Here is a 24,240-nt window from a genome sequence, read left to right as displayed (position 1 = left end):
GTGTCAGCACAACAGTGATGAGTGATAGCAATTACAAAACTCGTTTTCCCAGGTTTCAGAGTTCCCGTGAACCAACACACAGAAGGTTAATGATTTATGAATCCATCCCAAAGTTAGAACGAAAAGTATTTTACATAGTCAATGAGTTGGAGCATTTCCCCAATACATAATACAGCTAAGCTGTATTCAAAATCACCCTCATCAAACAGTATATAAAAGTTACGACTCAGTGTTCAAACTGCAGATCCACCTGAAGGTGCTGAGAGTCAGTCAGTGCGTTCACCAGTGATCTTAGAGAACATCAAGATGCTGAGAATCTTCTTCACTGTGTCTGTCCTCTTCGGGCATCAAATTGCTGCACAGGATATAGAGCAGAAGGTGATCGACCTCTGTACTCATGTTGACTGTCCCGAGCCAGAACAAGTCATCCAGGACAAGGTCAGTACATCTGAGAGTTTCCTCTGTTCTGTCATGTTTGTACCAGTGGAAATTATTCCATGTTGTTTTCAGTCCCTAACCTGCAGTGCACCGACAGTGCACATCCCAACCCTGAACCATGAGGCTGGACTGAAATTACTCCTCGGGCCTCATTAACACTTTCTACATGAGCTGCCATCGCTTGCCTGGCTCCCACTGCCAGCTTGTGCAGTAAGAAGAATATCAGGGCTTCCATCTCCAGCAGCAGGTGAAGGGAGGGGTCAGTGTGCTCACAGAGAGGGGGATGGTGGGGGTCAACACAAGGACTGTAGAGGCAGGGAACTCTCCTACTGCCCCTGTCTTCACTCAATTTAACCCTGTTTCTGAAAGGCAGCTGATCACAGGCTGAAGGTCTCTGTGTTCAATGTGGAAGAGGCCAAGTCTGGTTGTGAGTGGAATCTCCCCATTCCCCAATCCTGGACAGCTGCAAAGTCATTTCAATCCAGCAGGCTGCAAACAGAAGATAAGTCAGCTGTGAGATACTGCTCTCTGACCATGTTGGGGTCACTCTGCATTGGTTAGTGGACAGGAGAAGGTGTGAAGGTTGATTAACATTAGCAAATACTTGAAGAATTTTGCATTATTTTTTATGTGGACATATTCCATTGAGAAACACAAACTCCACAGGAAAACTGATTGACCAATGTCTGACCAAATTAATTCAGGGTAATACTAGATTAAAGAAGAGATTCTTCTGACAATTGCAGTAAATGTCCAGAACAGGCAATGACTGAATATTAATAAGAGAGGGAATAATAGACAGTGGCAGCATACCCGACAGGAATTTACATATTACACGAGCTTGCACAAGCAGATGGGACAGAAGCAAAAATAATTGTTAAACTCTGAGAAACAAAGGTAGGAAAATGACAGGGAAGAGGGAAGTGGGAGGGATATAAAACACACACCTTGAATCTGTCTTCACACAAAAATATTTTATTAAAAACTGAATAGTGGGACATCAAAGATCTGAAGAGGTTGTGGAATTACTCAGTATAAAAGAGAGTAAATATGAGAAAATCTCCAGGATTAAACACCTGATAAATTCCCAGCACTTGGTAACCTGCATCCTAGGATTCTTAAAGAAGTTGACTGTAGGATTACTGGGTCCAATGGTTTGTGACCTTCTGTACTGCCCAGATTCTCTAACAGCGTCAGTAGTTTAGAACAGAACAGTTCTAACAGAGATGTTCAAGACTGGAGGGAGAGTAAAAAACAGGGAAGTTAGTGTGACATCAGTCAGAGAGAACAAGGATATCAGGGTGAAGGACAAATAAACGATGACTCTGTGGAGAGAGTAGCCATGCAAATGCTGGGTGAGAGGGCAACCTGTTTGTGTTGGAGATGAGAACAGTAAGGGAGATAAATTATATTCTGTGTAGTCACAATTGAGTAGTCCGAAGGTTGTGTTCCCTACTCTGTGTCTGGTTTTCAGGATATCATCATTGCTGGAGAAATTGAAGTGTGAAGGTTAGTGCAAGGACAGCACGGTGGCTCAGTGGTTTGCACTGCTGCCTCACAGTGCCAGGGACACAGGTTCAATTCCAGCCTCGGGCGACTGTCTGTGTGGAGTTTGCACATTCTCCCCGTGTCTGTGTGGGTTTCCTCCCACAATCCAAAGATGTGCAGGTCAGGTGGATTGGCCATGCTAAATTGCCCCATAGTGTTTGGTGCATTAGTCAGAACGAAATGGGTCTGGGTGGGTTACTCTTCGGCGGGTCTGTGTGGACTGGTGGGACCAAATGGCCTGTTTCCACACTGTAGGGAATCTAATCAATCTGTATAGATTTCAGTGGCATGGGTAGATTCTTAAACAAGCTGCTGTCGTGAATTGGGCAGTTAAGATTTAGAGATTGATACCAAAGGGTAAGGTTAGACAGGATGTGTATAAGTTGGTAGACTGTCAGTTAGTGGAGTGTTGTAACCATCAATGCTGGAGCCTTAGCTATTTACAATCTATATGATAGGACTGAGTGTCAAGTATTTACGTTTGCTGTTGTGAAGCCAGGTGGAGATTTTAGCCGCTGACAGGATAATAGGAATCTGCCAGGTAAGTTAAGTGAATGGGCAACACATGGGCAGATGGAGTATAATGTGGGAAAATGTAAAGTTATTCACTTTAATCAAAGAATTAGATCAGAAGGTGAATTAAATGGAGAGCTGATGGCCTTGAGGTATTATCGCCGGACTCTTAATCCCGAGACACAGGTAATGTTCTGGGGACCTGGGTTTGAATCTCGCCATGGCAGATGGTGGAATTTGAATTCAATAATCATCCGAAATTAAGATTCTGTGATGTCCAGGAATCCATTGTCAATTGTTGGGAAAACCCATCTGGTTCAGAAATGTCTTTCAGGGAAGGAAACTGCCAGCTTCTGGTCTACATGTGACTCCAGACCCACAGCAATGTGATTGACATTTAACTGCTCTCTGGGCAATTAGGATGGGCAGTATATGCTGGTCTAGTCAGCAATGCCCCCATCCCACGTATGAATTAAAAGGAAAGAATTGTTTTCATCTGTGAAAAGAATTTTCAATGTTGGTGTTCAGGGATAGTTGGATGTCCAGGACATGAAACTCAGCAGGTTGGCAAAAAGGCACGGCAAACGATCAGGACGGGGGAAGATGGTGGCATAGTGACCAATAATCCAGAGGGACAATCTCATGCTTTGGAGAAATAAACACTGAAACTGATGGAGAAACACATTAGGTCTGACAGCATTTGTGGAGAGAGTAAATGTTTAAGTGTGATGTGACTATTTCTGAAGTTGAGTCCTATCGGATTCGAAACTCTAACTCTCTTTCCACAGATACTGCCAGACCTGCTGAACTTGTCTTGCGTTTTTTTTATTTTTATTTTAGATTTCCAACATTTACAGTATTTGGTTTTGTTGCAACTGCTTTAGGGTCACAGATTCAAATCCCATATTGGTGGCTAGAATTGGGTTTGAAAATCTACTCTCTGCAGTGGTGACCATGGAACTATTAACAATTATTGTAAACCACATCTGGTTCACTCATAGCCTATAGAACAGGAAATCTGCTATTTTTACCTGGGCTAGTCTACTTGTGACTTTATCCACAGTAATGTGCACCACTCTTAAATGTTGTCTAAAATGGCCTGGCAAGTCACTCAGATCGAAGAGATGGACAGGCAACAACGGAGGGGCTTGCCAATGATAGCCACATTCTCTAAAATAATACATTTTAAAACATGGAATATTGAATAAAGGCCTTTATTGAAAGAGAGTTGAAGAGCAAGAATGAGGAGGTTTCATTGCCCTTGTACAAGGGGCTTTGGTGAGACTGCGTCCAGAGTGCTATATGCAGCTATGCTCTCTTTTTCTAAAGAAGCATGTACTTGGAGGTACTGCACTGAACATTCACTTCAGTAATTCTGGAGGTTAGAGAAACATTAACCGGTAACACTGTGCACCCTATTGCCATAACGCATCGATAGAGAATAGAGAGTGGATGTTGCCAGTAATGAACAGGCACAAGAATAAAACGGATTGTGTTTTCCAAGATGGTGTCAAGCTTCTTGAATGTTGTTGGAAGAGGCAAGTTAAAGTCTTCACTCACACTCCTGCACTGTGGCTTGCAGATGGTAGACAAGCATGGGGAAGAAAGGAGGTCAGCTATTCACTGCAGAATTCAGAGTCTCTGAATCTCCCTTGGAACTCATTTGGCTTGTCCAGATCAATGGTTAAACCTAGAATATTGGTGGATTCGGCAATGACAATGCAAATGAATATCAAGGAAAAATGTTTGGATTTTATTTTGTGTCTAGTTTTTCTAACAGATGAGAGACTTGACAAACAGTCGAGGTATTTTTCAATGTATAATTTCAGTTACATCTCACTGTAAACTTTTGCTATAAATTCTGTGTCTGACAATTGTGTCCTCCACAAGCACCTGATGAAGGAGTGGCGCTCCGAATGCTAGTGCTTCCAATTAAACCTGTTGGACTATAACCTGGTGTTGTGTGACTTTTAATTCAGTTCTTTGTAATATTGTCCTTGATATGTCCTAGGTAAATCACCCTTGCTTTTGTGAACTCATTTTTGGCCAGGCATGTTATCAAGTCATCAAACTGCAATTACACAGAAGCCTGACAGTGTCAATGCAGGCCATTCAGCCCATTGAATCCACACCGACCCTCTGAGTAGTATCCCACCCAGACCCAACACTGTTCCCAGTCCCTGTAATTCTACATTTCCCATACCTAATCCACTTAACCTACACATCCATGGACTTAACTTGGCCAGTCCATCTTCCGTGCACATCTTTGGACTGTGGCAGGAAACTGGAGCACCCAAAGGAAACCCACACGGACACAGAATGGGCAAACTCCACAAAGACAGTCACCAGAGGATGGAATTGAAATGGGTTCCTGGTACTGTGAGGCAACTGTGATAACCACAGAGCCACTGTGCTGCCAGTAGCTAAAACACATTCTCTAATTGCCTTATATGTTCTTTCCATGTGAATCTGTAAAATCCTTAGAGCATGGAAGCAGGCTGCTTGGCCCAACAAGTCCATACCGACCCTCCAAGTAACTCACCCAGACCCATTCCCCTATCCTAATACGCTACGTTTTCCCTGACTAATGCACCTAACCTACATATCCCTGAATACTATGGGCAACTTAGCCTGGCCGATCCACCTATTCAATCCATCTAACCTGCACACCTTTGGACTGTGGAAGGAAATGAGAGCACCTGGAGGAAACTCACGCAGCCACAGGGAGAATGTGCAAACTCCATACACAGTCACCAGAGGCTGCAATCAAACTCAGGTCCCTCGTGCTGAGAGGCAGCAGTGCTAACCACTAAGCACTGGTGTTCCTGTGTTTTCTAAATAAACTACAGTGAGGTACTTCATATATGACTTGAAGCATCAGTGTTTGGAAATTGGTTGTACATGTTTAAACTCAAATGGTATGATTCAACTTTGATATGATCGGTATGATGTTACAAAGGAAGATATTTCACAAGCCTTTGGTCTTAATGGCTATTACAACTTGCTCAGGAACCATTCAAGTTTTTGTTACAATGCTGAGCCCTCCTGAGCCCATAACTGATGCTGATTAAAAAGCTTTTCAAAAGATTGTTACTGGGCAAAATTGCTGTGAAGAAACATTGGCAGAGCTGAGTTTTTTTTGGAATTCAACCTCACTGCTCAAATAAAGCAATGCACCAAATCAAGCTAATGGGCTAATGAATGGCAGATTGGTTTAGTTTAGATAAATGTGAGGTGCTACATTTTGAAAAGGCAAATCTTAGCAGGACTTATTCACTTAATAGTAAAGTCCTCGGGAGTGTTGCTGAACAAAGAGACCTTGGAGTGCAGCTTCATAGTTCCTTGAAAATAGAGTTGCATGTGGATAGGATAGTGAAGGCGCCATTTGTTATGCTTTCCTTTATTGGTCAGAGTATTGAGTACAGGAGTTGGGAGGTCATGTTGCAGCTGTACAGGACACTGGTTAGGCCACTTGTGGAATATTGCGTGCAATTCTGGTCTCTCTTCTGTCGGAAAGATGTTGTGAAACTTGAAAGGGTTTAGAAAAGATTTACAAGGGTGTTGCCAGGGTTGGAGGATTTCAGGTAGAGGGAGAGGCTGAACAGGCTGGTGCTGTTTTCCCTGGAGCATCAGAGGCTGAGGGGTGACCTTAAAACTTTATAAAATCATGAGGGGCTTGGATAGGATAAATAGACAAGTCTTTTCTCTGGCGATAGGGGAGTCCAGAACTTGAGGGCGTAGGTTTAAGGTGAGAGGGGAAAAAATTAAAATGGACCTAAGGGGCAACCTTTTCACACAGAGGGAGGTGCATGTATGGAATGAGCTGCCAGAGGAAGTGGGGAAGGCAGGTACAATAACAACATTTGAAAGGCATCTGGATGGCTACATGAATAGGAAGGGTTTAGAGGGATATGGGCCAAGTGCTGGCAAATGGGACAGGTTTAGGATATCTGATTGGCATGGATGAGTTGGACCGAAAGGTCTGTTTCTGTGCTGTACCTCTGATTCTATAAACTCAATGTGTTCCAGTAACTTATTCTTAAAACTGCAAATATCTTCTGACATAGTTTCCTTAGTCTCAAGGAGTACTCTTCCCCATTTTAGTTCACAGTCCAAAAAAAACCTAAAGTAGTCCTTAAACTTTATGACAATTTTCTCATTTGATGTTTATTTTGGTGTTGGGTTAATTTTCTCGTGTGATAATGCAATTTCTCTTCTTGTCTTAGAATTATACAGAGATGCAATACCCAGCCATCCAATGGATTAAAACAAAGGTTGATGATATGGATCTGGTTCATGCAGTGGATACTGGCTTGAAAATTCTTTTCAATTATTCAGCTTTTAACAATGCTGAAGGTACATTGCATATCCCTTTAAATTGCAACAAAATATAAAATACTCCTTTAGTCTCTAACTAGTCTTGTCTGAAACCTTCTCCACAGACTGACACATTTCCTAATGAATTTGCCAATGTGAATCCCAGAGGGGTGCTTGATCACATTGTTAATTTGGAAACTGCTTTATTAAATACAGCTCTGTGGTCTTACAATCTGGGAAGTGGGAAGTGTATTTCAAACAGTGAGCAGACTCTTCTCAGGATCTGGGCTATCAGGTGAGAAGTCCCATGAAGCCAACCTCAACTCGAGCAAGCAACTCGCTGAGTTGCATGGCAGCAGCAAGTTGCCAATTAGAGGGGATTCTAGGTTGTTCAATGCCTTATTATTGCTGCAATCTTATACCTGCACCATTTCTCAGTGCCAGCATCTTCCGTGGCAAACACACTGCATGATCGGCAACCAAATGGCCATGTCTTAGTGGAGTAGTCCTCAGTGCAGGCCGTGGAGACACTCAGTTAGGGGTCCTGATACAGTAAATCAGGCACAGCCTAGGACACCATCCAGGGGATTGACCACAGTGAGGCACCTGCTCAGGGAGTTCTCTGTTGGGAAGTCAGTACCTCTGTAGTTTGGGCTGTGGGTCAGTCCTGTGGATCCATTAGTCAGTACAGGGCTGGGGAGAGTTGGGGGGGGGACAGGTCTCCCTAATCCCTGGCTCCCTTTGTGTTGTACACCTCTCTGCCTCAGGCATCACTGACCAACTCATTCCCACCAGCACGGGCCAAGAAAAAAAAGAATCGGGATGTTTGAAGATGTGGGGAAACATTGTCAGCTGAAACCACCATCTTACAAATACCTTGTTCATCTTGATCTCACGTGCTGCAACGGCTCTCACAGACATCAATCCATGGTCCATCCTGTATAGGCATGGAGTTAGGCTTCATGCTGGCACTATCACATTCAGGGCGACACAGAGACTCAAATATTTGTGAGAAGATTTGTAGCTCGGGTGCTCGTTGTTGTGGTTCTGTTCACTGAGCTGGGAATTTGTGTTGCAGACATTTCGTCCCCTGTCTTGGTGACATCATCAGTGCTTGGGAGCCTCCTGTGAAGCGCTTCTGTGACGTTTTCTCCGGCATTTGTAGTGGTTTGTATCTGCCGCTTCCGATTGTCAGTTCCAGCTGTCCGCTGCAGTGGCCGGTATATTGGGTCCACTACGTAGTGTACAAAATCCCATGCAAGGACTGCACAAATCACTACATAGGACAAACAGGAAGACAGCTAACGATCCGTATCCATGAACACCAACTAGCCACGAAACAACACGACCAGCCACACACACAGAGAACAAGCAACATGACTGGGACAACACTACTATTATAGGACAAGCCAAACAGAGAACAGCCAAGGAATTCCTAGAGGCATGACACTCATCCACAGATTCTATCATCAAACACATTAACCTGGACCCAATATACCGACCACTGCAGCGGACAGCTGGAACTGACAACCGGAAGCGGCAGATACAAAGCACTATAAATGCCGGAGGAAAGATCACAGAAGCGCTTCACAGGAGGCTCCCAAGCACTGAGGATGTCACCTAGACAGGGGACGAAACGTCTGCAACACAAATTCCCAGCTCAGCAAACAGAACCACAACAGACTCAAACAAACAGAGGTAGGACCAAAACAATCAAATTTTTACAAACCCAATAAACCAGCTCACCCCCTGTGCACTGATTATAGTGTCTAACACTTTTAAAACTCCTGTCCAGTTCTGATGCAAGGTCAATGACCGGAAACATTGGGTGGGATTTTCCCCTCTGCAGAAGTGACAAATAATTAGGAAATATCTATCCTATGATTAAGGGATCAAGGGTTACGGGGAGAAAGCAGGAGAATGGGTTTGAGAAATATGTCAGCCATGATTGAATGGTGGAGCTGACTTGACTGGCCGAATAGCCTAAAACTGTTCCTATATCTGATGGTCTTATGGTTTGAGTGGGTGAGGGGTTGGAGAAAAGGAAGCCGCTGATGTCATGTTGACAATCAGAATTCCCCTTCCCATTCCCTTTCCAACTCAATTACAATCTTAGTGAGAGGGTCAATGTTCAACCTTCCTGAACCAATGACCAATTACAGTCTTTCAGTGATCAATTTATGGCCATTTAAGAGCCTTAAGCTGCCATTTACCTGATTTGAGAGAAATATGGCAGCCTTTCTGAAAGTTATTCGTGGGGCATCTGCTGGTCAGGTTGGGCCTTGATTTACCACAATCTGTGGCAATCACAGGCACAGACAGTGTTTAGGGATGCTGCTGAAAACCACCACCAAGCCCTAACCCAATCACCTTCCCTCATGTTCCTATCCCCTTGATCCCTCCTCAAAATATCACTCACTTCCCGATCCCTGCCAGCAGACTGGGCCTTCAATAAATTGATACCTCTGACTGGCTGACAAGCAAAGGCTGGAAGAACACAGCAAGCCAGGCAGCATCAGGAGGTGGAGAAATCGACATTTTGGGTGTAACCCTTCTGCAGATAAAGCTGCAGACAAAGGGGGTGGTGGATGCAGGGTGGTGAAGTGGGGTTAGGTGAAGTCAGGTAGAGAGTACAATCTGATTAGGCAATGGGAGGAATGAATCCAGTTGGTGTCTGGGAGGAGTGGAAAGGAAGGGAAGGGACTGGGAAGGGAGTCAGGGGATGGGAAGTGAGGTTATTTGAAATTGGAGATCTCCATGTTGAGTCCTCCGGGCTGTAGGCTGTCGTGACAGAAGATGAGGTGTTGTTCCTCCAATTTGTTGTTTGGTTTGTTGTGGCAATGGAGGAGGCCAAGGACGGTCAGGTTGGAAAGGGAATGGGAAGGGGAGTTCTGATCGTCAACATGACATCAGCAGCCTCATTTTCTCCAACTCCTCACCCACTCAAACATCACCCCCTTCGAACCTGCAGCACTCCACTATCTCCGCACCAACCCTGGTTCACAAAACCTGCTGACAAAGGTCTGGAGATCGAACCTCTGTCACAGAGGCCAGATGCCAACTCTCCGACACCACATCCTACCTCCCCCTTGCAGATAACCCCACTGCAACCCAACAGGCCAAAAACACTTGCACTGTCCGAGCCCTCATTGCCTCTGGTGGTGATCTCCCCTCCACTGCCTCTCACCTCTGTCCCAGCCCCATACTGCCTGGTTCCATCTGTACCCCAAGATCCACCGACCCAACTACCCCAGCCAACCCATCGTCTCAGCATGCTCCTTACCCACCAAACTCATCTTGTCCCACCTCGACTCCATCCTCTTCCCCCTTGGTCTCGTCACTTCCTACCTACATCCGCGACACTAACCACACTCTCCATCTCTTCAGCAACTTCCAGTTCCCTGGCCCACAGTGCTTTATCCTCACTATAGATGTGCAGTCCTAAAACACATCCATACCCGACAAGGACAGCCTCCAGACCCTCTGCTTCTTCCTCTCCAAAAGACCTATCCAGTCCCCCTCCACCTTGCCAAACTGATCCTCACCTATAATAACTTTCCCTTTAACTCCTCTCATTTCCTTCAAGGCCTTGGGCACCTGGATGGACCCCAGATACACCTACCTCTTTGTTAGCTATAATCGAATAGTCCCTCTTCAGTACATGCATAGGCACTGTGCACCAACTCTTCCGCCGTTACATCGATGACTGAATCATTGCAGCGTCCTGCTCCCAGGCTGAACTGGAGCAGTTCATCGACTTCACCCACAGCTTCCACCCCACCCTCAAATTCACTTGGTCCATCTTGGACACACCCCTACCCTTTCGTGACCTCTGCATTTCAATGCTGTGGTTCTGTTCGCCGAGCTGGTAGTTTTTGTTGCAAACGTTTCGTCCCCTGGCTAGGCGACATCATCAGTGCTTGGGAGCCTCCTGCGAAGCGCTTCTTTGATGTTTCCTCCGGTGTTTATAGTGGTCTGTCCCTGCCGCTTCCAGTTGTCAGTTTCAGCTGTCCGCTGTAGTGGTTGGTATATTGGGTCCAGGTCGATGTGTTTGTTGATGGAGTTTGTGGATGAATGCCATGCCTCTAGGAATTCCCTAGCTGTTCTCTGTCTGGCTTGCCCTATGATAGTAGTGTTGTCCCAGTCGAATTCATGTTGTTTGTTGTCTGCGTGTGTGGCTACTAAGGATAGCTGGTCGTGTCGTTTCGTGGCTAGTTGATGTTCATGTATGCGGATTGTTAGCTGTCTTCCTGTTTGTCCTATATAGTGTTTAGTGCAGTCCTTGCATGGTATTTTGTACACTACATTAATTTTGCTCATGTTGGGTATCAGGTCCTTCGTTCTGGTGAGTTGTTGTCTGAGCGTGGCTGTTGGTTTGTGTGCCGTTATGAGTCCTAGGGGTCGCAGTAGTCTGGCTGTCAGTTCCGAGATGCTCCTGATGTATGGTAGTGTGGCTAGTCCTTTTGGTTGTGGTATGTCCTCGTTCCGTGGTCTTTCTCTTAGGCATCTGTTGATGAAGTTGCGCGGGTATCCGTTTTTGGTGAATACCTTGTATAGGTGTTCCTCTTCTTCTTTTTGCAGTTCTGGTGTACTGCAGTGTGTTGTGGCCCTTTTGAATAGTGTCCTGATGCAGCTTTGTTTGTGTGTGTTGGGGTGGTTACTTTCATAGTTTAGGACTTGGTCTGTGTGTGTGGCTTTCCTGTATACCCTTGTAGTGAATTCTCCGTCTGGTGTTCTCTGTACCATAGCCAACTCCCATTCCTAGACGTAATGGTACAGAGAACACCGAACGGAGAATTCACTACAAGGGTATACAGGAAAGCCACACACACAGACCAAGTCCTAAACTATGAAAGTAACCACCCCAACACACACAAACAAAGCTGCATCAGGACACTATTCAAAAGGGCCACAACACACTGCAGTACACCAGAACTGCAAAAAGAAGAAGAGAAACACCTATACAAGGTATTCACCAAAAACGGATACCCGCGCAACTTCATCAACAGATGCCTAAGAGAAAGACCACGGAACGAGGACATACCACAACCAAAAGGACTAGCCACACTACCATACATCAGGAGCATCTCGGAACTGACAGCCAGACTACTGCGACCCCTAGGACTCATAACGGCACACAAACCAACAGCCATGCTCAGACAACAACTCACCAGAACGAAGGACCTGATACCCAACATGAGCAAAATTAATGTAGTGTACAAAATACCATGCAAGGACTGCACTAAACACTATATAGGACAAACAGGAAGACAGCTAACAATCCGCATACATGAACATCAACTAAACGACACGACCAGCTATCCTTAGTAGCCATACATGCAGACAACAAGCAACATGAATTTGACTGGGACAACACTACTATCATAGGGCAAGCCAGACAGAGAACAGCCAGGGAATTCCTAGAGGCATGGCATTCATCCACAAACTCCATCAACAAACACATCGACCTGGACCCAATATACCAACCACTACAGCGGACAGCTGAAACTGACCACCGGAAGCGGCAGGGACAGACCACTATAAACACCGGAGGAAACATCAAAGAAGCGCTTCGCAGGAGGCTCCCAAGCACTGATGATGTCGCCTAGCCAGGGGACGAAACGTTTGCAACAAAAACTTCCAGCTCGGCGAACAGAACCACAGCAAGGAGCACCCGAGCTACAAATCTTCGCATTTCAATCTCTGGTGACAGTCTCCAGACAGACATTTACTCTAAACCATCAGACTCCCACAACTACACCTCCTCCCTCCTGCAAGAACTCCAACCCATTCTCCCAATTCCTCTGTCTTCGCCACATCTGCTCAGACAAAGAGACATGCCATGTGCGAGCATCCCAGATGTCCACCTATTTCGAAAAAACGTGCTTTTCCCGCTTCTGTCATCCAGATAGCCCTCCACTGCACCACCTCCATTCCCTGCTCCACTGCCCTAACCTCTCCCCAACAACGTGGGAAAGACAGGGTCCCCCTTGTCTTCACCTACCACCCCACCAGTCTCCGCATCAAAAGTATCATCTTTAAACACGTCCGCCAACTCCAACTAGACCCCACCACCAAGAACATGTTCCCCTCCTCACCCCTCTCTCCCTTCCGCAATGACCACTCCCTTAGACAGTCCTTGGTTTATGCCACTCTCCCCAACACCCCCCCCCCCTCCACCCAACCCCCAAATCCCCAGGTACCTGCCCCTGCAACCGGATAAGATGCAAAACCTGCCGGATACCACCCCCCTCACCTCCCATCCATGGCGCCAAACAGTCCTTTCAGGTGAGACAGAGGTTCACCTCCCTCTTCTCCAACCTAGTTTACTGTATCTGGTGCTCACAATGTCATCTTCTCTACATTGAGGAGACAGAACATAAACTTAGGGAATGGTTCACCGAGCATCGCAGCCGGGCTTGCAGGGGCTGACCAGACCTCCCAGCCACCGCCCATTTTAATTCCCCTTCCCACTTCCTTTCTGACATGACAATCCTTGGCCTCCTCCATTCCCACAACAAACCACACTACAAATTTGGGGAAGAACATTTCATCTTCTGCCAGGTAGCCTACAGCCAGAAGGACTCAATGTTGAGTTCTCCAATTTCAAATAATCTCCTGCCCCATTCCCCCGACCCCCTTCCCAGCCGTCCCCATCCCTTCCACTGCTCCCTGCCACCAACCAGATTCATTCCTCCCATTGACCAACCAGGTGGTACCCTCTACCTGTCTTCACCTATCCCCACTTTACACTCTGCTCCTCCCACTCCGTTTGTCTGCCGTTCCCACTTACACCCACCCACAGTCCTGAAGAAGGGTTACACCTGAAGTGTCAACTTCACCTCCTGATGCTGTCTGGCTTGCTGTGTTGTCCCAGCCTCCTGTTTGTCTACCTTGGATTCCAGCAGCTGCAGGTTTTTTGTCTCTAACCTCCAACTGGCTGGGAGATTCAGACGAGGTGAGATATCTATGTCCCAATATTTGACTGGAGGGAGTGCTGGAGAGATTTAATGCAGTGATACCAAGTCTGCAGGGCCTCTGTGTGGAGAGACTGTAGAAGTTGGGGTTACTTACCTTAGAGCAGAAAGGGTTAATAAGTGATTGGAGAGATCTATTCAAAACCACGAAGGGTAAAGGAGGAGAAACTGTGGGAGAGGTGTTAATGATGAGAGTATGTGAATTTCAGTCATTGTAACAAGGAAATGTTGTCATCACAGGAAATGATATCACCAACCCAAGGAAACTGAAACACAAATAAAATGTGGGCCATGCCACTAATACTTCATCTGGGGGCTCACTGATGATAATACCTGGTATGGTGACGAAACGTCTGAAAACAAACCTTCTTGCTCAGTGAGCAAACCTACATCCAGTTGCAACAATGTGCAGTTGTCAAGGGGCTGGTTAGCTGACTTCGTTGTACAGCTGGCTTGAGGTGCAGCCTGATGCCAACAGCATGGGTTCAAGTCCTGCACAGGCTGAGGTCACCATGAAGGAAAACGTCCTCAAACTCTCCTTTTACATTAGGTGGGGTGACCCTCGGGTTAAACCACCACCAGTTCTCTCTCATGAGACAGTAGCCCTATCTACAGTCTGGTCAGACGAGAATGACTTTTCCTGTAGCATTGTGATCTGGAAAGCACTGCCTGGAATGGTGATAGAAGCAAATTCAGTCACAACATTCGAAAGATAAATGTTTCCACGATGAGGGAATATTTGCGTGTAGGTGTGAAAAGAGCAGGTCAGTGTAATGATCTGGTTAAAAATCGACCAAACATCCAGCACAGGAGTCCCCTCCCCCAGCGCTGTGTCACTCTGTGAGGCTATTATTCAATCTGTCACATCAGTGTCTGCCCCACGTCAGCAATGTCACCTGTAACCTCTGACTCACTGTCAGTGACACCACAAATGATCATCGAATAAAATATATTTTATTTACAGAAACAATCATTCCTGTCACTGCACCTTGGGGAATTTCTGGCCACGTGGTAAATGGAACAATTTTACAGAACTACATTGTTTATCTGCTTCTAGTTCCTCAAGTCAAGAGTCCACCAGCACCTACAGATCCAACGCTTAAATTTGGAAATGCATCTGATAGTTGGTACTTTGTCAGGTGAGTTTAGCGGCTAATATAATGGCGAACTTAATGGAGGGCTCTTTATGTTGTAATGGTAATGTCCCTACCTTAGGCCTTGGTTCAAGTCCCACCAGCCACAAAGTTTCTCCTCCTTTACCCTTCATGGTTTTGAATAGCTTTCTCCAATTACTTATTAACCCTTTCTGCACTAAGGTAAGTAACCCCAACTTCTACAGTCTCTCCACACAGAGGCCCTGCAGACTTGGTATCACTGCACTGGAACCAGTGTGTTGAGGGGTGATACAAACTCAGCAGCTCTGCCAGCATCTGTGAAGAGAGAAATCTCACACTGAGTCTGGTATAGCTCTTCAGTGAATAGGTGATGTCAGAGTAGGGGACAAAAGGAAGAAAGTCCAAAACAAAGTTACGTATGAACATAATAACTAAGGCTGGGAGTTACAGAGAGAGTCATAGAGATGTACAGCACAGAAACAGACCCTTCGGATCAACTTGTGCATGCCGACCAGATATCCCAACCCAATCTAGTAGCATCTGCCAGCGCCCAGCCCATATCCCTCAAACCCTTCCTATTCATAGACCCATCCAGATGCCTTTTTAAATGTTGCAATTGTACCAGCCTCCACCACTTCTTCTGATAGCTCATTCCATACACATACCACCCTGTTGCTCCATAGGTCTCTTTTATATCTTTCCCCTCTCACCCTAAACCTATGTCCTCTAGTTCTGGACTTCCCCACCCAGGGAAAAGACTTTGTCTATTTATCCGATCCATGCCCTCATGATTTTATAAACATCTATAAGGTCACCCCTCAGCCTCTGATGTTCCAGGGAAAACAGCCCTCGCCTATTCAATCTCTGCCTATAGCTTAAATCCTCCAACCCTGACAACATCCTTGCAAATCTTTTCAGAACCATTTCAGATGCAGATTACCATCAAATATGATATTGTAGTGATGGAGATCTGGCTCAAGGCAGGGAAAGACTGCACGTTAAATAAGCTGCTCAGGAAAGGAAGGGAGTCAAGGCAGTGGTGCTGTGGCTGTACTGATACAGCTTGGCTCGGGATGTGGCAAGTTCATGAGCATGAGTCTGCAGTCCTACTGCCGGAATGTTGTCAGGGCCCACAGCCTTTGTGGTATCCAGTGCCACCAACCATTTCTTGATATTGATGCAGAGTAAATCAAATTGGCTTCAGGTAAGCATCTGTGATGCTGGGGACCACTGGAAAAGGTAGAGATGGGTCATCCACTCGGCACTGCTGGTGAAGATTGCTGCAAATGCCTTGTCCTTTGCATTCATCTGCTGGTCTCTCCCATCCCTGAGGAGAGGGAATATTTGTGGAGCCTCCCCCTCCAGTGAGCTGTTTAATTGTCCACCACCATTCACAACTGGATATGGCAGGACTACAAAGCTTCCATCTGATCCGTTGGTTGTGGGATACCTTAGCTCTGTCTATCACTTGCTGCTTGTGGTATTTGGCACGCATGTAGTCCTGGTTTGTAGCTTCACAGTTTGACACCTCACTTACAGATGTGCCTGGTGCTGCTCCTGGCATACCCTCCTGCACTCGCCATTGAGCCAGGGTAGATCTTGATCAAAACAGTAAGTCATGACAGGAGAGCTCAAAGCTATGGTGTGCTCTTCCTGCTGTACGTGGGAAGCTGACCACATTTCCAGTGCCCAGGGCTAGCAGGGGTGCAGGAATGGCCTCCAACTGCAGCTTCTTGAAGCTCAGCTTTCAGAACTGGAGGAATGGCTGGAGACTCTGTGGATCATCCATGAAGCTGAGAGTACTGCGAATAGCACATACAGGGAGATGGTCACACTGCAGGCTCAGATTTCATAGGCAGAATGGGAATGGGTGACCACCAGGCAGAGTAAGGGGCTAGGCAGGCAGTGCAGGAACCCCCTGTGGCTATTTCCTGCAAAACAGACACTTTGGATACTGTCGGGGGGAATGGTCCCTCAGAGAGGACCAGTAACAGCCACATCTGTTTCCCACGGTTCACCCTGTAGCAAAGGAGAGGAGGGGAAAGTGTGAGACTGCAATAGCTATCGGGGATTCAACTGGAAGGGGAATAGATGGATGTTTCTCTGGCAACAAATGAGATTCCAGGATTGGATGCTGTCTTCTTGGTGTTTGGGTCAAGGATGTCTCAGAGTGACTACAGGATATCCTGGAGGAGGAGGGTGAACAGCCAGTGGTCATGGTACACATTGGTCCCAATGACAGAGGATAAAATATGGCATGAGGTCCTAAATGCAGAATAAAGGGCGTTAGGAAGTAAGTTGAAAGTATGACCTTAAAGGTTGTGATGTCAGGATTACTACTATTGCCACGTGCGAGTCAAGGTAGAAAGTCCAGGAAATTATAATTGAACACATGCTGGAAAGGTGGTGCAAGGGGAGGGTTGCAGATTCCTGGGACATTGGGACTGGTTCTGGGGAAGTGGAACCAGTACTAACTGGATGGGTTGCACATGGTCAGTGATCTCAGGTTCAGGATAATGCTGCAGGATTTCCTCAGGATAATGTCCTTGGCCCAAACATCTTCAGCTGTTTAATTAATAATCCTCCCTCCATTATAAGGTCAGAAGTGGGATATTCACTAATGATTACACAATGTCCAGCACCATTTGTCACTCATCAGATATTAAAGCAGCCCTTGTGCAAAGCAGCAAGACCTGGGCAGTATCCAGGTTTGGGCTGACAAATGATAAGTAACATTCAATACAAATGATAGGCAATGACTGTCTCCAACAGGGGAGAAGGTGACCATTGTCACTTGACATTCAATGGTGTTACTATCCCTGAATCCCCCACTATCTACATCCTGGGAGTTCCCAATGACCAAAACATCAACTGGACTAATCATATAACTACTGTGGCTACAAGAACAGGTCAGAGGTATCCTGCAACAAATAACTCACCTATTAACTCTCCAAAACATGTCCATCATCTACAAAGCAAAAGTGTGATGGAATATTGCCCACCTGACTGCCATTGGGCAGCTCCAATAACATTCAAGCAGCTTGACACCATCCAAATCAAAGCAGTTCACTTGGTTGGCATCAGATTCACAAGCATCTACTCTCTCCACCATCGACACCTGACAGCAAAGTAATACAAAGAACTGCAATGTAGGGAATATAAAACAGAAATGGAAAGTTCTGGAGAAACTCAGCAGTTCTTGCAGCATCTGTGGAGAGAGAAACAAAGTTAACATTTCATGTCCAGTGATCCTTCATCACAGGTTATTTCTCCGCAGATGTTGTCAGACCTGCTGAGTTTCTCCAGCACCTTCTGCTTTTGCTACGAAGGTAGCACTTTCCAAAGCCATGAACCCCTCTCCCCCCCCCCACTCCCTGTCTCACCTGGAAGGAGAAGGGCAGCAGATATGTGAGATCACCACCACCTGCAAATTCCTGAATTGGAAATCTATTACCGTCCTTTCTGTTTCTCTGGGTCAAATTCCTGGAACACCCCCACCACCCCAGCGGGATTATGTATGTACCTACACCAAATAGACAGAAGTAGTCTGGGAGGCAGCTAAATGCCACCTTCTCAAGCGCAGGTCGGGATAGGCAATAAATACTCATATAGCCAGTGATACATAAGGCCCATGAATAAAGATTTTAAAACATCCTCCTGACATCACCTTCAGAAACGGTTCCCTCTCATTCTTGTCCCACGAGTCAGTGAGAACAGCTTTTCTTTGTCTCCCTTACCTAACTCATGTCACTGTCTCGTACAGCTCCAACCAACTGTCCAAGGACAAATTTCCCAGCTTCTCCACTCTAAACCTATTGGTAAAATCCCTCTGCATCCTCACAAGGTGCAAATATCATTCCTAAAGTGTGAGTGATTATCACTTCACACAATGCTTAAACTGTGACCTAACCAGCAGTTTACAAAGCTTCAGCATGACCTCGCCCCATTTGTACTCACTACCCCCAGTAATGAAGCTCAAAGTGCCCCATGCTTCCTTAATATGTGCTGCATCTTTCAATGGTCAATATCCCTCAGATCTCCCTGTTCCTGGTATATTTTCATCATCGATAATGATTCCCAACATCCCTTTTCCCAGAGTTTCTCACCTCACTCCCCCGTCCTAAATTCCATCTGCCACGTGTCTGCCCATTCTGTGAGGTTATTGATGACATTCCTGTAGCTGGGATTGCACTGAATGGTGGAGGGTTCTCAATGACCTGACTGGCTGTCACCTGTTCATATTGATCTGTTAATCTACTCAGATCCAGGCAGACGTTGTCACGAGGAATGAGAATGAAATGTCTATATTCATATTACAGGGTAGTTGATAGGAAACTGGAAGAGAAACAATATGAAGAACATGTGCTTGAATTCCTGAAGGATTTGGAAGAAGACAACCAACCCTTTGAACCAGAACGTTTTACTCTTAATTTCTATCGCAAATGGGGGCTAATGGATATAGCTTTTCTTAAAGCTTCCAAATGATTTTGTTTTGTAAAGTTCTGTTCCCTTTACAGACATATAACAGTCAATCGCGCTTAACTCTGTCTTAAACTGTTTATTCATATGCAAGGTACATCTTGGCTTTAACCTGGATTAGCATGGTCTCCTAATCTAAGAAAGGATTTACCTAGCTGTTGGGATTTGGACTCAAATTCCAGAATAAGAAAGTTTGTGTCATGGAATAATCTTCCTGGTAAGAAAGACAATATTAAATGCAAACCAAAAAGAAAGATTATACAATAAAGGTTATGGTTAGTACTAAACATTTCACTCATTGAGACATACCACAGTACACAGGTGTTATAACACAAGGTAAACCCTTCAACTAATTAAACCAAACACACAGAAATGCTAATTACCTCACCATCTGTCAAAGTAAGAGAACTACCCCAAATCTCACTATTTAAAGAAAAACAAACTTATTCTTTATCTAGAACTGTAAACCTCCTTTATTTATCTACCTCCCACTCTATAACAATATAGCCCCTATTAAATTTACAGCAAATTAATTTTCAAAACCAGGCAGCAGTGTTAGTTCTCCTCTGCAGATTTCCCTGGGTCATTTTCAGCATTCTGCTGTAAAGATGTTTCATATGAGAAAGGTACCTTTCAGGGAGCAGTGTTGCAGGCACTCTGCATGACAGTAGATGCTCTCTGTCTCTGGCTAACTGTCCAAAATACCTGCTTTTTATACTCCAAGATATCGGATCATCTCATTGGTTTGATGTTGTCAAATTCAAATTCGATTGGTTTTTACTATCTTGGGGCATAGTTTAAACTGATTGGTTGAATTCAATCGGCTGTGAAAAAAACAAGGTATCTTATGTTACAGCCCAAATGTTACATCTTCAAATTGTCCAGTCCGCTTTCTGCCTGCAGTCAGTTACATGACAGAGGCCTGCATTCACTCTCTCTTAAAGGTACACCTTCAACTTCATAACACAGGTTCAGGACATGTGGGTCTGTCTTTCCATCAACACCCAAACATCTGACATTCCTTGAACCTGATCTGTTGACTCATAAAACACTTGGATGTTTTCGTTTTCGTCAACTTAACTCAAATGTACACACAAAATCCTCTTGCAGCTTGAACACTTCAACTTTAATTTCCCAGTCTACCTCAACCCCTGTCACCGCAGTTACTCGCAGATTGCCTCTCTCTCTGTCTCTCTGTCTCTGTCTCTGTCTCTCTCTGTGTCTGTCTCTCTCTCTCTCCACCACGTACTCCCCCCCCCCCCCCCCCCCACCAACATCTACAGCTTCAGCTTAATACTCTGTTCTAAGAACTTCTTAAAAGAGCCTTTTTCTTTCACTTTCTGTACAGGCAGTTGCCATTAATCTGAACACAGGATTTTATACTGATCTAATACACACAACCTGGATGTTTTATGCAAAATCTTCTACCTGTCTCTACATTACTTTTGGAAAATCCCTTAGACTATGACAATGAACCATCAACTGATCATGCTCCTGCCCATTTGCTATGATGAACTCCAACCTTTCACTCTCAGAAAGACCTCGTTTTTGCAAGTGTGCTCCTGGTAAGGCTCCTGGCACACTCACCTTTTTATATCCCCTTCTCTGTCCTGCCTGAAAACTCTGTGTCCAGGGATGTTGAGCTGCCATCCTTGCCTCTCTTTTAGCCAATAATCTATTATAGCAATTATAAATAAAGTAAGGGATATGATTTTTAAGAGAGGGAAGAAGCTCGAGGACCTGGATGTTTGTAGTTTATTATCTGCCTCATGAGCAGTCATTGCATTCCCCTTCAGGGTAAATACATCCTTCCTTATGTAAAGAGACCAAAAGATTGTGATCCCACATTTATCACTGAAGTGAGAGATTCGGACTCTTCACTCCCATTGTAGTGAAGACCAGCATGCTCTTTGTTTTCCTCATTGTTTGCTGAATGCGTACATGAACTTTCAAACCACACATTAACCAGACATTAGGTTCCAGCTCTGGTCACTCTGACTGTCCCTGACAGAGCAGTCCTGGATGCTCATGTTCCTTTTAACACAAGTTTTGCCCAGTGTTTCAGATTCATTCCTGATCAACCATTTCTGTGAGGCATTGGTGACATCAGTTTAAATTCGTAATTCAACACATACACAGGGTTAAATTCAACTGTTGACGGGGAGCTGGGTCCTTCACTGGGAAGCAGGGATTAAATGTTCTTTTCTCTAATCTTGTTTGAAATGAATGAATTGTGCACGGCCTAAGACAGGGATGGTTCTGGTGATGGATTATACTTCTGTTTAATCTCAGTCATGCTGGGTCAGAATGTTTCACGTTGATGTGGTCAGAGCTCATTGACAGTGGGAGGTATTACAGAGCCTGGTTGTCTGAGGTGGGTCGGTGCTGGAACTGCCCTATGGAGTATTCCTACATGGAATGGATTTGTATTCCATCAATATTCATTGTTGTGACTCTTTTGTAATGATGTCAAACCTTTATCTGAAAGTCAGTGACACATGAGATTCACAAGGCACATTTCAATAAACATCAGGTTACACATAACAGTCAGCTTTGTGCTGTGGTGTCTGAGGTCAGAGTTTGCACTTGTTGAACTCTGCAGCACAAGGGAAGGCAGTAGGAGAGTGGGAACTTGCATTGAGACTCAGGATCAGGAGGGGTCAGTGAGAGTTATAGAGTCATAGAGTCATAGAGACGTACAGCATGGAAACAGACTCTTCCGTCCAACCCGTCTGTGCCGATCAGATATCCCAACCCAATCTAGTCCCACCGGCCAGCTCCTGGCCTTTATCCCTCCAAACCCTTCCTATTCATATACCCATCCAAATGCCTCTTAAATGTTGCAATTGTACCAGCCTCCACCACTTACACATACCACCCTCTGCATGAAAAAGTTGCCCCTTAGGTCTCTTTTATATCTTTCCCCTCTCACCCTAAAGCTATGCCCATGTGGACTGGAGCCTGGAGGAAGGTGAGGGTCTTGCAATTGGAACAAGAAACATCCAGACACACGGAGAATTATATATTAGTGAGGAATGTGTTCCCAGTCTCACTGGGCGAACTTACATTTGAATTGGAACGAACAAGAATGAAGAGAGTGGAAGTGGGGGACACTGTGGTTACTGCCGTCAGGAACACCAGGCCAGGGTGAAAATTCTGCCCTCTGTGTGGGCAGTAGAATATTCCCTTTTCCTGACATTCCTGATGGTCAGACACTGGACATTGTGCTGGGAATGAGGAGAAAGGTTGTTTCTCAATCCAGTTCAGTTTTACTCAGGTCAGTGCAGGTTCAGAAAACAGCTGGATCTAGGTGAGGAAGGACAAGTGGAAGATTCTGGGAACCAGGAATGATGCAGCTTCAAACTGGTCCCTAAAATGGAGAAAAATCCCAACGTGAAATCAGAATCCAGAGTCTGATGTTAGGATAAAATTCAGCTTCAGATCTGCTCCAACCCACCCTGAGAGCTCTACCCATATATAGACTGACTGAATGTGTAATTGAGGAAATGATCTATTCCAATATGATTCCTGTTAACAACCATTCATTCACAGGCTCCTTGTGTGGAATGAAGAAGCTATTGTCTTTGAGGCAGTGTTTGTGTTTTTCTAACTGCTGGGAATGTTTTCTCGCTGGGAATGTTTTCTCGCTGGGAATGTTTTCTCGCTGGGAATGTTTTCTCACTGTGAAATAAAGAGGGTGATGCATCACAACACTAGGTCTCCTGTTCAATTCTTTACTCTGAGGGAAATCCAGGTCAATGATCATATCATGAATTTAATATTCAATAAATACTCCCACATTTCACTGAAACAAATGTGTCGACATATTGAAGATTGAACGTAATAATTCTCCTATTTTAGAGGATTGATCCTGCATTAACGGAGGGCATTTGGCCCACAGTGTACCTGAAGATTCTGGGAAACAGATGTTGCTAATGTAAAGGCAAGGAGTTACATGTGTGGTCAAAGATTGATGTGTGTCGAAAGGTTTTCAGTTTCACAACACTCCAGGAGCAGTCACAACAATGCCTTGTACAGTTTCAGCCCCTCTTCCTACTTTCATCTTGTAATAAATGCAAAATTCCCATTTGCAGTGTCTGCACACTAGTTTCTGCTATTCATGCCCAAGCCCCTCTGTATCAAAACACTCTGAAGTTTCTCTGTATTTAGACAACAAATTGCCTTTCTAACCTCCGTTCAAAACGAGTAACAGCCCACTTAACCAAGTTAAACTCCAATCTGTCAAATTTTGATAATTCTTTTGTAAATTTCTAATTTCTTCATTACAACTTATTTTCCTATCTATTGTAGTGATTCTTCAAATCCCTGATCTTTTGGAATGGGAGAGCAGGCTCGAGGGGCTGAATGGCCCACTCCTGTTCCTACTTCCCATGGTATTGTAGTTACAGTGAAAGTCACCATCGTCCCAGAGGCTGTTCTCTCCCATTAGATAGAGGTGGCTGCTGGTGCAGAGTTATACCGGAGGGTCAGCAGGCCTCAGGCAAGGGGTGAGGGGGAATATGATGGGGTAGCATTGTTGGCGTGTGATAGAATAGTAAGGATAGTAAGAAATGATCTGGAATCAGAAGATGTAGAATCCATAAAGGTGGAGGTAATAAATGAACCAGGTGAGAGGATACTGTGACAAGTTGTCTATCAGAAGTATCATAGAAACCCTACAATGTGACGGCAGGCCATTCAGCCCACTGAGGCCACAACAACCCCCTGAACAGCATCCCACCCAGACACACCTCCTACCTTCCCATGTAACCCTCCATTTAACATGGCTCACCTACCTCACCTGCATATCTCTGGACACTCTGGGCAATTTAACCTATTCGCCTTTGGACTGT

At 45.2% G+C, this 24,240-nt stretch overlaps 1 protein-coding gene across 1 annotated transcript; it reads left to right on the top strand.

Annotated features, from left to right (window-relative positions):
- The first annotated feature begins 266 nt into the window (after positions 1-266).
- LOC148151750 (heme-binding protein 2-like) lies at positions 267-22,119 on the top strand. Its single transcript, XM_087976491.1, has 4 exons — positions 267-438; positions 6,726-6,855; positions 14,758-14,932; positions 19,228-22,119. The coding sequence occupies exons 1-4, from the start codon at positions 307-309 to the stop codon at positions 19,391-19,393; spliced, it is 603 nt and encodes a 200-aa protein (XP_087832617.1). The 5' UTR covers positions 267-306; the 3' UTR covers positions 19,394-22,119.
- The last annotated feature ends 2,121 nt before the right edge of the window (positions 22,120-24,240 follow it).

This window comes from Chiloscyllium plagiosum, unplaced genomic scaffold (genome assembly GCF_037043375.1).
Source record: "Chiloscyllium plagiosum isolate Xiang-an unplaced genomic scaffold, Cpla_swu_hap1 HiC_scaffold_3, whole genome shotgun sequence".
Classification (NCBI taxonomy): domain Eukaryota; kingdom Metazoa; phylum Chordata; class Chondrichthyes; order Orectolobiformes; family Hemiscylliidae; genus Chiloscyllium; species Chiloscyllium plagiosum.
This window is presented reverse-complemented; position numbering and strand designations above follow the sequence as displayed.

Bases quoted from the DNA above. Each gene is read 5' to 3' on its own strand.
- LOC148151750 (XM_087976491.1), top strand. From the start codon at position 307: ATGCTGAGAATCTTCTTCACTGTGTCTGTCCTCTTCGGGCATCAAATT. The intron at 439-6,725 runs GTCAGTACATCT...TTCTTGTCTTAG, and splicing joins AACAAGTCATCCAGGACAAG to AATTATACAGAGATGCAATA. The intron at 14,933-19,227 runs GTGAGTTTAGCG...TTCATATTACAG, and splicing joins GATAGTTGGTACTTTGTCAG to GGTAGTTGATAGGAAACTGG.